This window comes from Lutjanus erythropterus, chromosome 11 (genome assembly GCF_056507025.1).
Source record: "Lutjanus erythropterus isolate fLutEry1 chromosome 11, fLutEry1.hap2, whole genome shotgun sequence".
Classification (NCBI taxonomy): Eukaryota; Metazoa; Chordata; class Actinopteri; order Lutjaniformes; family Lutjanidae; genus Lutjanus; species Lutjanus erythropterus.
The window spans coordinates 11,513,064-11,529,108 of record NC_139327.1 but is presented as its reverse complement, the minus strand read 5'-3'; the positions used below and the strand labels follow the sequence as shown (position 1 = coordinate 11,529,108).

The following is a 16,045-nucleotide window of genomic DNA, read 5'->3' as shown; positions in this document are numbered from 1 at the left end:
ATGGCCAGCATCTCCAAAACTTGGCAACTCATACAAGCACTACAGACAGAAGGAAAAATATGTATTTTTGATTTTGGGGTGAACTGCACCTTTAAATCATCTAACAATTTATATTTAAAATGACATTGGAAAAACTGTTTAATGTTTTAATATTTCTGAAGTTCTTCAGCATGCAGCCACTTCCATAACTGATGCCGCTTCAGTCAAAAATAAACTAAAAATAAATCAGAAACATGCTCAATGAACAGGGGTCGTCTCCTTGGAAACAGACTAAGAGCTCTTCCAAAAGAAAATAATAAATAAAGCAACATCTGGTGTCTTTCAGAGAGATATATGAAAGAGCAGAAACCACGGGAGCACTCCTGCGCTCCCATCCTCTCCACTGTGACTTATCAAATCCCTTCGAAACACGGCTTTCATCCACGAGGGTGTGCTGGTACTGAACATACCTGGGTGTCACAGGGCTTCAGTCCCGCTGAGCAACATGGTCATCTGCTGATCAGATACACTCTCCTGCTGAGTCACACCCATGGCCTGACACAGGTAGACAGCCAGGATGTGTTTGCACTGGAAAAAAACAGAGCACAGACAAAGATTCATTACATGAACATAATCACAGATGTGATTGATGACATGATAACATGATATGACACTTCACTCATTTAAATTCAAAGATCTCATGTAAACACCAGATTAGAAAGGAGCTGCTTGGCTCTGACCTGCTGGGAATTTTCCACTGAAACTTCAATCCAAGAATAGTCACAAAAGCAAAGGCTAAAACAATTTCCAATATTTCATCATAAACACTTCTATTAATGAAAAGCCTGTGCGATTGAGCAGGTTATGAGTGTGTGTTATTTCCCAAATGGAGTGTTTGTGTAATGAGTGAGAACTAACACCAGCAGCTAAATGTGAGACAGTTGTGTATGTGTGTCACTTAACACATTCAGAAGTTCCTCTCATTATTATCAACATTAAGATGTTAATCATTGACTTGTTTCCAGCCTCAGATTATTCCATGCATTGTAAATGAGATTTCCACCACACTAACACGCCTCTGTATTCGGTGTTTGCATAAACAATGAGCCAAAGCCAAAGTGTGTGGAAAACAGCAAACGTACAGAAGTTTGTATACTAGCTTCTCCTGCCGACTCTGTTTATGAACATGGGTGTCTTTATCTGTCCTCTGACCTGCTTGGCAGAGCAGTATGGACCTGCTGTGGCCTTATCAAGTCATACTGGAATCCGCAGAGCCCCCGAAATATCAGAGTAGCTTCAGAATGCACGGTCAAACTTGCAGTCTCGGGAGTGTCGTATTTTGACTTTGGGACTATGTTAAAATCTGATCCACCATAAACCTCATCTGTGCTATTCCTTAGCTTTGACACATGTAAGAATGGAAAACTGACTCAAGTTTCATCTAGCTGCCTATAAAAGTTGGGGGAGAATTTGATGCAGCAGTGAATAGTTTTATTTTTATGTGTTTTTACAAGTTTCAGTGGTGCTGATGCACTCAGAGGGAATCTCCACGGTCTGTTACAGCGCTCTGTTTCTCACACTGATTTTAGCAGCATCTCCAGGGAGACAAGCCTTCGTGATACTTGGAGCAGGAGCAGAGGCTATTTGCTTGCAGATATTTAGAGCAAAAACAGCCAGTCAGAGCAGAGACGTCTCTCAGTGACCAGACAAGAACGTGACTTCACCACAGTACATCTGTTACACACATTTCTATGTGTGCTTCCTCTAGACTTTGGTTGGGCGATGGTTTTCTCCAGGATGCACGCCTGACTGACAAGACACAATGGCTGTGAAATGGCTTTTATGTATCTGTGTGTAAATATGCTACAGTATTCCACCCCCACCCTAACCCACCCACCCACACTTTTACGGTTTCAGTTAGTCACCAACTTGCTTTGAAAATGACTGTCTTTGTACTACACTCTGCTATTTTTAAACAAAACTACACCCTAAATATGACAAAATTATGGTCCAATTTGAAAGATTTAGAGGGATCAATTGGTAGAAGATGGCAGAAATGGAACATAATATTCCTAATTGTGTTTTTATTAGTGTCTAATCACCTTAAAATAAGAATCTTTGTGGTTTTGTCTTAGAGTGAGACCTTTATATCTAAAGAGGGCGTGGCCCTCTTCCATGAAGTCCCCCATGTTGCATCACTGTTTACTGAGTAATTGAAAACTGACAAACTAAACACTGGCTTTAGAGAGAAGGGATGTACTGATCTGATAGTCAGCATTGATTTCTGTTGGATACTGTCCAAAATCACTTGATTGCATATCAGAAGGAAAAAAGACTTCACTTCTAGATGCCCCTAAATCATACACACGGATCCTTCAGATCGTAAACACACAAAGTAGAATTAATACAGAATACAAGGCTGACCAAACATTTAGTGTCAGCCTTTATTACTTGGCAGTTTTAGGTACCAAACACAATGATATGCAGCCCAGATTGTGTACAACAGTTTGTTTGAGACTTACCAGCGGGCTCTCGTTTCTGCGGAGCACAGTGTAGGCAAAGGCTGGGCATGGGCAGTAGTGACAGGACACAAAACAGGTGTACACACGCCCTGAGCCTCCCATCACCTGCAACAGATTCATGCAAACTACATTTAAATTTGTGGAAAGGCTTGTGTGTGATGACTTTATTTGGAAGATCACACAGAGAGACAATGTGAGTTGTTCCTTTATTAGGGAAGACATTCACAATCAAATATGATCACCATGCTGTTTGTATTGACTGCCAGCTCTGTGTGCTGGAGAAAATCAAAACATGGAAAGGCATGAAGGAAAACAAGCTCCTGACTGCATCACAAATGTCCTTCAACTAGTCCAGACATGACGGGACTGAGCTCTGAGAGTCAGAGTAGTGAAGACATGACTATATATGCTTCCAAGTACATACTGTATCTCTCTCTGTCTCTATTTCTTTTTCTAGCAGTCTCTTCCTTCTCTCTCCTTAACCTAAAGAGTTGACTATTGCATTGACTGAAACATGTTTTTACCCACCTTGGATTTTTTCCTGTTTTTTTTAATAACATTGAATCATGCTGTTTTGACATTGAATGTTTTCCCCAAACAGTCATTCTGACTGTGAAGTTTTGAAGATACTGGCCATAGAGATGTCAGGAATGGAACCAGATGGTTTGTGGTGTTCAAATGTCCAGAAAATGCATTTGAAAATAATGCTCAGTAGCAATGTATCTTTGAATAAACCTGGTTACTCAAAATAACCCACAGACCTCGTTGTGAGCAGTTTCATGCAGAAACTAATTTCTTTTTCCCAATCAACTAAATCACAATGCAAAAGGAATCATGCAGCTACTCATATTCAACACAAGGCAGACATCTCTATGGCTGATATCTCCGTAACTCTGCAACTCACACCAAAACAATCTAGATGAATAAATAGAACTACAAGTAAAAGGAAAAATATGAAGTTTTGACTAGGGGATTGACTGCCCCTTTAAATTTCATAGTTGAAACCACTTATTTGATTTTTCTTTTTTAAATTTTCATGTAATTTCTACCTTTTGTCCTTAAGTTACACTGCAGAGAGACAAGACTGGTGATGATGTCATCTGGAGAAAAGCCCTGCAGATGCTTCCTGTGTGAAATCAAACTGTTCACACATTACCACTGCAGTGATGGTATTTTACTGGCGCAAACTGATTTAGGTAGAATATCTCAAAGCCCACAGTCAGTCACTGTTTCAGTGTCACTATACCAGCTAATGTCTAATGCCAGAAAACATCATGGTTTCAAGTTTTCATGCTGTAATTTTTTCGGCTTGTGGACTTTGTTGGAGGGGAATATGGCAGAAGTGGACTATAGTATTCTTAAGTATGACCCCATTTCAAAGAATTTGGGATGTTGTGTAAGACATAAATAAAAACAGAATGAAATGATTTCCAAATATTTTTACTTGCATTCAACTGAATATAGTACATTAAAAAGATATGTAATGTTTCAACTGATAAACGTTTTTGTATATATACACTCTGTATTTGATGCTTGCAGTATATCTTTAACAAGTTTGGACAGAGACAACAAAAGACTTTGAAAGTTATGGAATGTTCAAAAACACTTGCATGGAACAACTGGCAGATAAACAGATTGGTAACATCTGATAGTACTATGATAAATGGGGGATCCTTGAAAGACTCAGTCCTTCACAAGCATGGACCACTTTGAGAAAGGATTCATCCAGAGAAATATCTGCATGTATGGGCCAAGGCTGAAAACTAACCCTGTATACCTGTGACCTTTGACCCCACAAGTGGCACTGCATTAAAAACCCACATAACTGTATGAAGGATACTGCATGGGTTTGGGAACACTTTGGAAAACTATTGACAGTAAACACAGTTTGTTGCTGCTTAATCTACTATGCAAGCGAAACCCGTATATTAACAACATCCAGAAACGCTAACTTATCTGGGCCCAAACTCATTTGAGATGGACTGACAGAAAGTGGAGTTGTTTTCAGAAATCATGGCTGTCATGACCTCCAGGCTAAAGAGGAAAAGGACCCTCCAGATTGTTACCAGCGCAAACTTCAGGAGCCAGCATCTGTGATGGTATGAGGGTGTGCTAGTTCCCACGGCATGGTTAATTATCACATCTGTGGAGACCCCGTTGATGCTGAAAGGTGCATACGGGTGTTCGAGTAACATATGCTGCTATACAGATGACGTCCCTGCTTATTTCAGCAAGACAATGCCAATATACATTTTGCACATGTTCTAACAGCCTAGCCTAGAGTTCAGGTACTACACTGACCTGCCTGTGGTCCAGACCTTTATGCCACTGAAAATATGTGGTGCATTTTGAAGCACAAAATACAACAGCAGAGACACTGAACTGTTGAACATCTGAAGTTGGACATCAAGCAAGCATGGGAAAGTTGTTAAAAGAAAAGGTGATGCATCACAGTGGTAAACATCCCCCCAACACCAACTTTTTTTGGAACTTGTGGCAGGCATCACAAAAAAACACTAAAAATATTAGCGTCAATCAGTTTGAACATAAAATATCTTGTGTTTTTTTACTGTATTTAACTGAACATAGATTGAAAAGTTTTTGCAAATCATCACATTCTGTTTTTACTTACATAATGTCTAAGCCTTTTTGGAATTGGGGTTGTATGTTTTATTTAGTTCATAACGACAAGAAAATAACAATTGTTGTGTTTTCATTCCCTTAAAATGAGTCTTTTCTTATTTGAGTCTTTATCTACAAAGACAGCAGGTCCACAGAGTCAGGCATGTTGCCCTGCTGTTTTTCTATAGTAGCCCTGAATGGACACACCAAACAGTGGCTCTAGAGAAGGCCTTCTGCATTTTTTGCAGCCACTCTAGGTTCTCCTACATGCTTTAAGGGGAGAGAGAGATGATGTATTTAGTTGGCTGCAATTTATAGCCTCACCTCACTGGTCTGAAAACATACCAAATTCACTAAAATGTCTCACCTTGAATTTTGCTTTTGAGTGAACTCTTCTGTTAAATGTTTCATACCAGTGACTGAAAAGAAGTTGGGTTGAAGGTGAGGTTGCTTCCACCAATCTCATCATTTCACATTAGTTATTTGGAAGCGATGAGGTAGAAATGATGCATTTTTTAACAACCCCTATGTACTGTCTGATGGCCTCAGCTGACAGAACCTCCTGTCCACGATGCCAGAACTCACTCCCAGCTAGAGACAGTGATTAAAGTCTCGTCCTCATGCACATGACACATGGGGACATTAAGCTGGTGGATTAGCTTGACACTTCACGATAACTAATGCCTCCCAAGATGGCAGAGCAGGCTCGTTTATTCTCCAGAGCTTCGATAAATTACCTTTCCTTGTGACCTACAAAAGTTAAAAACCTCTCTTTTCTTCAGTGTGACACTTCGTTATAAATAAGGCCCACAAGAGTCAATTACATGGACATAAAACACCTCAGAAAAGATGAATAAAGCAACATGCACACCGTGATCAGGACAGAATCGTAGAACTGTGGAGAGAAGCCAAGGACCGCTACAGTTTCTAAAGAGCCAAGTTTATTGAAAACCAGCTCACACTTGGACCCTTTCTGTGGTCTGCTGTCATCATAGATTGTGTGGCTCTGCTGTAGCTCACACTGCAAAGCTGGCAGCTAACATCATCAGCATACACCATGAACTGCAGGCTTCCACTGCCTGGCAGGGATCCTGCTTTCCTCAAATGACACTATACATCAAGATCCACCATTCAGTGAGTCGCTGCAGAGGGAACAGTGAGAGTTAAAGCCTTAGTGTAACTCTGGCTCCATCTCTGCATGAAACGCTGGCTCTTACGGGAAATACTTCTCTGGGGGCCGCCATTAGCCAGAGGACCAGGAGTTTGGACGGCCCTCTGTCCACTGGTTCCACACCACAAACAAGGCTTCAGGGAAATTTAAAGCTCTGGTAAGTCACCGAGATACACAAACCATTATCTGTACTCCAACATATTTCCATCACATCGTGTGAGTCTTTGGCTGACAAATACAGTGTCAAAGTGTGCCGATGAACTGCCTCAAGTGCTAAAAATCTTTATTTCAATCCACATAGAGTTTGTTTTACATTCCAGTCAGGAAAATGGTTTGGCACAGTAATGCCACTAGAGAAAAGAACTCCACTCACATTAGCACAGCGTCATCACAACTGCCCCTTTCACCACCCCATGAAGTCATTCTTCTTCTGCTGGCCACAGACAAACAGGATATCTGATCAGGAATGTTATACATGATCTGAGGCACAGAAAGTCATACTCCTAAGCTGGTGTCTTTTTATTCTACTGTAGGTCTTCAAATAGTGACAGGCAGCGTGGGATGAGAGACAAACAATATACTCATGAATTTGATTATTGCTGTGATTCCTTTTTATAATGAATTCAATACCTTTTATATACATTTAGCTAAATTCATTGTTTGTGATCTTTTTTAGTTTATAAATGTAGATGTCAATGCAATTCATGAAGTATTTTTGTAAATCTGGCTCCTGGGAAGATAAGACATTTCTCTTTTGGGTCTTGAGCTGAAAAGGTTTGAGAACCCCAGATCTATATCATATTAAAACAAAAGTTGTTTATCTAACAGTCCAAAACCCAGAGATAATTCATTCAGAATTATACAAAACAGGACAAATGAGCAAACCTCATATTTGATGAAGCCGGAGCCTTTAACATTTTTATCTGACTGAAATGATTAATTGGAAATCACAACAGCTGAAGAGTTGTTTGGGTCGTACTGTCTTCAATGACAACCTCAGTTTTTTGTTGTGTAAAAGACTGAACACGGCCATCCACAGTGTTCATGTGTGATTACTGTTGAGAATACACTACTCATCCTTTGGGTTCCCAACAGGCTGCGGTATACTGTTGCCTAAGAAAAGGTCACTGACTGTTAGGAAGGAGATAAGGTGAAAAACCCCAGCAGTGAAATGCCAGGCTCTCATGAATTACTCATTCCTTCTGCGCAGAGAGACGACCAAATAACCACAACAACATGAGAAAATAATGTTTCCCACAAAAGTAGTAAATGATTAATATATATTAACAGGAAATTACAAAAATTGCAGCATTTTGCAGCCAATTTATCAACTATATCAACATCTGTCAGACACAGTTCCAGTTATTACACAAGTCACCATACTTCCAGTGAACTAAATACTCCAGGGTTTCAGAGAATATAATTTCATTCTAAACAGGGCAGGATGATTTTATGGAAACCATTTAAGGAAACTAATTTATGCTTTGTTAAGAATATTCTTTATGATCTAATGAGAGAAATCTGCTCTCTCATCCTCTCACTGTCTAACTGGAAACTTGTAAGGACTTTGGACAAGTGGATGAGTAACTGCAGTGGGTGTAAAATGACGCACTGCTCCTAAAATTGCCGTCACTGCTTGCACTGTTTCAGAGGTTGAACAAAGTTTTTCTGATTCACAGAGCTGTTGAACACTGCCTAAATGTGATCCACCAAACATCCCTTCAACCTGGAAGACCTATGCCATGACTCAACTTTTAAGCCTCAGAGTGAAATCTTTCATCTACTTTTCTCCAACTTTTCCTTCTTAAAATATAAAGAGACTTGCCATGATTGTGTTTAGCCTGATCCTAAATGATATCTTAATGCCATGCCAGCGGAGCAAAGTCATTACCTCTCAAAATGTGTTCTACTTTCGTATTTTTCAGTGGAAAGAGCTTCCCACTGAAGCACTCACTGTCAAACTTTAAATTTAGAGATAGTCAAAGAACAGGGTGAAGCTAAATATTTGTGGCAGGGCTTTGAGACGGACACTGTGTAAACTTAAGTCTCACTTAATGCATCACTGTTACAACATAAAGCAGACCTGCCAAGATCACAGGAGCAACATTCACTACTGCTAATACCACTAAATAAACTCCAGCTTCAGTTTCTGAGATTTATGACAAAGAGAAAGAAAATATCATTAATTAAGTTGTAAAACTTCCTGGCGATGTCAATTGGACTGCCACATGATCTAATGCTATTATTACCAAAAGAGAAGCCTGTACCGGGAAGTCAGTGGGACTGCATCAGGATTCTTTAACTTGGAAAAATATGAGCAGCTCAACAAGTAAAAAAAATCATTCAAATTACTAAAAAGCTATGAATAAAATACTCACATGTTCTGTCAAATGTATGACCTGAAAATGTCCTCTCTCATTACAGTTTATAATGCTTGGTCATGTGGAACATTAAAAGTTTGCTCTTTGTTAGTAAATATTCCAGATTAACTGAAGAAATGTTCTAAATGTCATATTCTCATACATTTTAAATACTAGACAAACAGTGATCTGCTGCAGGGTTTATTTAAAGGAATAGTTTGACATTTTGGGAAATCTGCTTACTTGTTTTCTTTTAGATGAGAAGATCAATACTACTCTCATGTCAGTACAGTAAATATACAAAGTACAGGTAATTTATCATGATCTTTTTTTTTTAATCTTAAGAGCCAGGCTAGCTGTTCCCCACATGACATGAGAGTAATTTAATTTCCCACATCTAAGTCTTGTTGAGAAAGTGAATAAACATACTTAACAAAATGTTGAACTATTACTTTAACAACTGTTTAGCAACATTAATCTACAGCTGGGGGTGAGTGGCAGCCTGTGTGTGAGTGATGTCGAAACTGAAGTGTTGCACAGCAGCAAGTGAACGGCGGAGCAATAAAGCAGAGCAGAATGCAGCAGGAGAAATGTGTGAAAGTCTCACATGTTCAGACAACACGAGCTGTTTAACAGGCAACCTTGTATCACTTCTGCTTAACAGTAACATAATGTATAGATCAAAAAAATCTTATTATTTATCCGCTGCCATGAAACGCTGCCAGAAATAATGGTATTGGTCTGGGCAGACTAAGGCCTGCAACTAACAAGCCAATTACTACCTCTGTCAACGAGGTTATATTTTCACTGCAGTTTTTTTGTTTGATAGTCGGCAGGATTACAGAAAAACTACTGGTCCAATTTTCATGAAACCTGGTGGAAGAGTGTAGCATGAGCCAAGGAAGAACCCATTAAATAAGGAAGCAGATCTGAATTATGGGGCTGATACTCAAATTATTTTTCACTTACGTTAACATAGTGAAATAGAGCATTTGACCTTGGTGGATAAATAAATAAAAATAAATGTCATACATCTTAAAATCCAGCAGAAGGTAGTAAAGTATGATAGTAACTAAAAGGCCAATAGCAGAAATCCGATGACTTCATATTACAGTCCACATCCTTTTTTTTTTTTTTTAAATGTTCAGCAGCATTTAAATTAATCACTTTGAATAAGTGTTCTAAAGTAGAAGAAAATACACTTAAGGTATGTTTTTGGACTTTTACGTCAAGTCCAGCACTTTGATACATGGTATGTTTAAGTCAAATTTGTTATGTTGTATGTTTATGTCATCCGTTTAAATCAGCAAGTATCTAAGATTAAGATTTTTAATTGAGAAACTTAAGATTTTGTTAAATATTTTTGTGGAAAAAATAGGAATTGTGTGAGAGAATCGTGATCACATTTCTTGAGGAGACAGATCACGACTGACATTTAGGCAAGAATTGTGCAGCTCTAATGAACAGCAGAAACAAGCAGAAGCATCCTCATATACGAGAAGCTGGAACTAGCACATATTTGGCATTTTCTAATTAAAAATATCTGATATGATTACATTTATTATCAAAATAGTTGCAGAGCAATTTTCTTATAACTGGCTAATCGATTAATTGATCATTTCTTTAAAAATTCTGATCCACAGATTGAATATACCGCTAAAAACTAATTTCATACATTTGGAATCACAGACCTCAAATTTTTTTTTTCAGAAGAAATCTAAACTCCAAATATGATAATGTGCCAAAGAAATCTGACAAATTCATCAAGTATAAGTTAAATGTATAATAATTTGCATTGTTAAAGTTTCTTTCCCCATAATAACAAACATAGAAAACACTTAATAAAACTCTTATTCTGTGTAAGATTTGACTAATCAGAGTCACAACCACTAAATAACCACAGATCAAGATAACATTTGGGAAAAAGACATTTTCCAGAAGAGAATAAAAATAGAATTAATGGACTACTATATTAATCAATGATAGACAGCCTTGAAATGAAGTGAAACAATTAAGACAACAACAATTGAGCTGAAAGTGACCCAACAGAACAGGATCTGCATTGTAAGAGCTGCATTGTATTTTACAGTTCCTTTCACAAAACTATTTTTGCAGGATCCTGAAGGAGTTTACAGGAAATTTGGGTCACAATGACCACAACCTCAGTGGACCGACTTGTTTCTCCCCCCACAAGTCACTCTATGTCCTGTTGAGATGAACTCTTAACTTTGAGGACAGGGCGACTGAGGTCAGTTTCAGAGCAAGTTCTTCTTTGGTATGATGTAATTTAGTAACATCTGTGTATCTGTTCAGTGCTTTTGAAAGTATGTGGATTTAAGAACTAGATCGTGTAACCCACTTCGTTATGGAACAAATACAGAGTGAGTTTAAGATATAATATTCACCTTCCCACCAATTATAAAAATGTCACATGTCAGAATCAGCGTGGCACTCAATGGGCACACAATGGTGTGTGCATTTGTGTGAACCACACTGGGACTTGACCAGTGAATGAGCCACCAGATGAAAATGATTCAGGGATTTATCAGAAAATTACAACTTAACAGTTGACTGGAGTGATTTGTTTTCTCTTTCTGTAAAACACCCTAAAACAAAACCTACAAATAACTCATTAAAAAAATGTGTCACAGCTATTCTTAAATACAACACCAACTCATGTCCTTTTCTTGCTGAGGACATTGTGGCTATAAACAGTGATCGAAAATGTTTTGACTCATGAAAGATCAGCTAATTTAGGAGATTTGGACAGAAACATTTTGCAATGCAAGAAATAAAAAAATAAGGTTCTTAACTAGTTTGAATCACAGTGTCTTTACAGATAAAACACTATAGGCCAGGTTCGAAGACTCTAGGACTACAACTAGGATGGAGCAAAACACAGTACAATGGAGAAGTGAACACTTTTCCTTGTTTGAAAAAAAAAAAAGATAAGTTGATCTGACTGGTTATGTGCTATGTTGGTGACAAACCATAGCTAAACTGGTGTTGTGTCACTCTCAGTTATGCAGAGCACAACATGAATAAGACTGGGCTACTAGCAGTCAAACAGTATTAACATGCAATCAACTACTTTACTGGGGCACAAAATCCTAACGCCCAATAGTCTGATTCAGAGGAACTCCTCCACGTACTAATTATGTAGCTTGGAAACTGTTTGGCCGCGGAAGAACATTGTAAAGATGTGACAATGATTTCATGGTAGAACACAACCCATTAATTTGTAGTATATAAATTGTGCAAGTAGGACTATAGTTTGTTAAGGTACAAATTAGCAGAAACAACAAACCTGGAATGCTTTGCGTCCACTGGGAGATGACAGACAGGTGACTGAATGCTGGTCAACCAAGTCCAAAGCCTGCAGCGCACACGGACCAAAGACAAACTTAAGCCTGAAAAACATGAGGGAGAGAATAAGGGGTCTGTAAAAGACTTGAAAATGTAGCTTGTGTAAAACAGTGAATTATGCAGATTGAAGACGCTGCACATGGTATACACACAGAAACTACTGGGTAGAAGTTTGAAGAAGAAGAAGAGCTGGCACATCTGCCTCTTCAGTCACTTCTTCCCTGTTGAAACCTCACAGAATCAAGAATCTAAAGTGAAGCTCTTAATCTTCAGTTTTAAGGTATGAACGCCAAAACCTTATCTTTGAAGTTCATGCTTCATATGAGACAAAAAAATTAATATTCACTTTTTTAATTGTGCTTAAAATTCCTAAAGGTCAACATCCATGTATTACAAGATGGTGCAACATTCATATTTAGACGCATTTCTGATTTGTTTGGGATTAAAATCTACAGTATATACTAAGAATATGCTAACAATTACTGTTAAAATTGATTAACTGGTCAATTATTTCTTCAATAGTTATTTGTTTTAAAATGTCAGAATGTCAAGATGTCTTGTTTTATTCACAACCCACAGATATTCAGTTTACTGTCATAGAGGGGTAAAGAAACCAAAAAATATTCACATTTAATGAGCTGAAATCAGAGAAGATTCGAACCGATTAATAAATGATCAAAATAGCTGGTGATTAATTTAGTAATTGATTAATTGTTGCAGCTCTACAAGGTATATTATTCAACTATCAATATATATCATAATATGGCATAAGGATGTAAAAAAAACAAACAAAAAAAACAATGTCAGATAATATATTGATGTTTAATGCAAATGCAAACAGTGATCCCAGACAAAACTCTTCAGTGTAAAACAAAAACTTCACTAAATTTGGTAAGTTTTAATTAGACTTCATTTTACATTTAACAAGAGAAATTTCCATCCGAGAGAGCAACCGGGAAACAAATATAAACATGGAATGACGTCTGCTCGTAAATTACTACATAGTGTGATGAAGATGATGAAGAGCCTCTAAACCAGAGGCTTCCTGACAAACAGACAGGATGTGGCAGTACTGACCCAGACAGTGAGCAGCCCTTCACTCTCAGTAACTCAAACCACTACACCAGGAATGTCTCAGTAGAGACAAAGCATCATGACACTGTCTGTGTCTCAATGCTACGTCACTTTGGCAAATCCAGACTGTTAAAATACCTCCCTCTGTGGTTTGTGCACTTCACACCCACTCAGATTCAACCATGTTCAGAACTTTATACTTATCGTAACTCAGATCAGAATTATGACAGACTCAGATCATAACTCAGAAACGTGACGACTGCCTTAACATTAAAATCTTGAGAGTTAAAGCAAAATGATGTCATTGGTGGCACTGTTAATGATAAATATCTGTGATGGAAGTTCATGAGAAAAAAAAAAGAGGATTGATACTTACGCAATGAGCAAGTCATCAGGAACTGCAAAAAAAGAGAGGAAAATAGACGAATTTCTTAAAATGTGTGTTCATGTATTAAAAAACAATTTCAAAGAAAGAGTGCTGAAACATTATCGTCATTGCTTTACTATGGAGAAATCCATTTGACTATTCACACTTTACATGAGTGAATCTGCTCAGAGTTTACAAAATGAGGAATCGTTAACAAAACACTGGCTGTTTTAGGTAACCTGTCTAATTAAATTAAAAAACTACATAAAAGTTGAACTATATAGAATCTGAAGACAGAAATCAATTACACGGCAGAGCAGCAACTTTTCTCCTTCTGTGTTGTTGATGCAAATATACTATATTTAGATAAACAGATAGAACATTTATTTCTTGTATACTTTGGCTTGACTTTGCTTCTTAAAAAATGTTTATGAGCCACTGGGGAGCAATGTCCAGACATGAGGGTTTTAATTTTGCTATGCACTATACAAATGCTACACTGCATTTTAACATAAAGCAAAATTGTGTAGTAGGTGCAATAAGTAACTTTTTTTCTGATACTATGCACACATTAATATATACAGACTGGTTAAAAAAAATAGCAACTGCTGAGATGGCCTTGGCCAAAGCACTGCCTTGGAGTGGCTTTGTGTCAACTATGTAAACCCACAGTATTGTATGGTATAGCAGTAGTATATTGCTCCTAAACATGACTTGACTATACAAGTTAAAGCAGCTCTTAATGAAAGCCAACTCTAAGAAATAGAAGTGTGTTCTTCAGTTTGGCAGATAAACAACAATCATTGATGAGTGGTAATACAGGTCCACTGAGACATGCTGAGCCATATTGGGATTTAGGGCTTGGCATGTGACAATTCTTTATGGTCAATATACACAAAACTTTGTTGTAGTTTTTTTTTTGTGGTATGACGTTCCCATATTTTATGTCCTGTCACACAAAATGTGATCAGAGACAACTGTATTATATGTAACTGATGTTCAATAACTGTAATGTTACCTGTCGATTTGAGAGTCTGGTGATGAAGGGAATGGGTTAGTGATAGGTGAAATATGTCAGGCTTATCATGTTGGACATATAAGCATCAAACATATAATAAAATAAATGATGGCTCAGTTCCATTTGAGTGTCCCAGTAAACCATTCCAGTTTGCCATCATGCACAATAGGCCTTTTTCACAGCACAGGTGTCAATACTGAAATATATGATGGATGAATTTAATTTAGCTATTTCTGTTCCTGTGTGTTGGCTTACTGGGACACAAGACAGGACAAAATCATTGTTAATATTATAAGAACTGAGCTTTTCAAACAATGATAAGTCAAAGTGTCTGCTGTGCAAAAGGCTTATACCAGGACCCTGGACATGAGCTACTATTTAGAATAGCCATAAGATACATTTTTCACAGCAGCCATTTTGAAATGAAATAGCCGAGTAAACAAAGGTGTTACCAATGATAATATTTAAGGTCCCGCTCCATTCATGTCAGATAAAGTCAGGGTGCTGCTATTGCGCACACTGGCTCATTAGAAAGGCTCTGCTACACTAAATGGAACGGGACAATAATTGATATAGTCTAATTGGTAACTTGTGTTAACCCTATTATTTCATATCGATATTGCTGACATGAAAACGGCCCCTTTTCATGAGTGTAAGCCTATACTGGACTAAAGTTACAGAAGTGTGTGGCCTGGAGAGCAGTCTAGAGGTAGAAGTGTGTGGCTGCAGCGCCCCCTATTGCCCAAATATTGAGCTACATCACTGTAACAACACTGAAACAACAATCAAAATGTACCAAATTCTACATTAACATTACTGTGGAGCTTAGAAACGACAGCTGCGTGTTAATTAAGGACCAGAGACGTTACCTATTCTCTCCTGACAAAAGATAAGTTATAGTCAAAGCTCGCTCAGACAGTAAAATGAGTTTATCACATTCTGCTACAGCTGCTAGCTAGTAAAGCTACACTGCTTTAATATGTAAGACTGTCGAGAGGTTAGCTGTATAATTTATCTCCATTTCCCACTCTTGTCTTACTTTGCGAAGTTTCCTCGAATGTTTTTTTGATATCTTGGAAAAGCTGTTCGGTCACTGCAGGTAAAAATGACCGCATTTTTCTGACCGTTTTGTTTCAGGAAGTACTCAACTTCGCCGGCCAATAAAATACGACCAAAATATTATGACTTCCTGTTTGAACGGTCATTTCTCTTTCAAAATAAGAGCTTAAACTGTCAGATTTAGACCATTGAGTTTACTTTTGTGGTGGAACCAGCAGTCAATATTAGAACCTGCTATCAGTCTGTTCCTGTGTGTGTCCCACACAGACATGTGTTCAACAGCTTCACTGGACAAATGACATGTTAACGCCAAACTGTCCTTGGGTTGAGTCATACTATTTTAATTCCTTCAAGGCGCCAGTTTTGATTTACGAATTCATTTTTTAAATTATAAGGTAATGACGTGCAAACTCCTAATAAATACCTTGTCAATGACTTTTCCCAACTGTCCCAGTGATTTGTAACGCAGTGTCCACAGACAAGAGGTCAGCAGGAGTAGGCCTGTCA

At 37.9% G+C, this 16,045-nt stretch overlaps 1 protein-coding gene across 1 annotated transcript; it reads right to left on the bottom strand.

Annotated features, from left to right (window-relative positions):
- Positions 1–424: 424 nt before the first annotated feature.
- zswim7 (zinc finger, SWIM-type containing 7) lies at positions 425–15,597 on the bottom strand. Its single transcript, XM_084730255.1, has 5 exons — positions 15,519–15,597; positions 13,471–13,492; positions 11,962–12,064; positions 2,502–2,606; positions 425–567 (listed from the first exon to the last, which is right to left on the bottom strand). Exons 1-5 carry the CDS (start codon positions 15,592–15,594, stop codon positions 457–459), a joined length of 417 nt encoding a protein of 138 aa, XP_084586381.1. The 5' UTR covers positions 15,595–15,597; the 3' UTR covers positions 425–456.
- Positions 15,598–16,045: the final 448 nt, after the last annotated feature.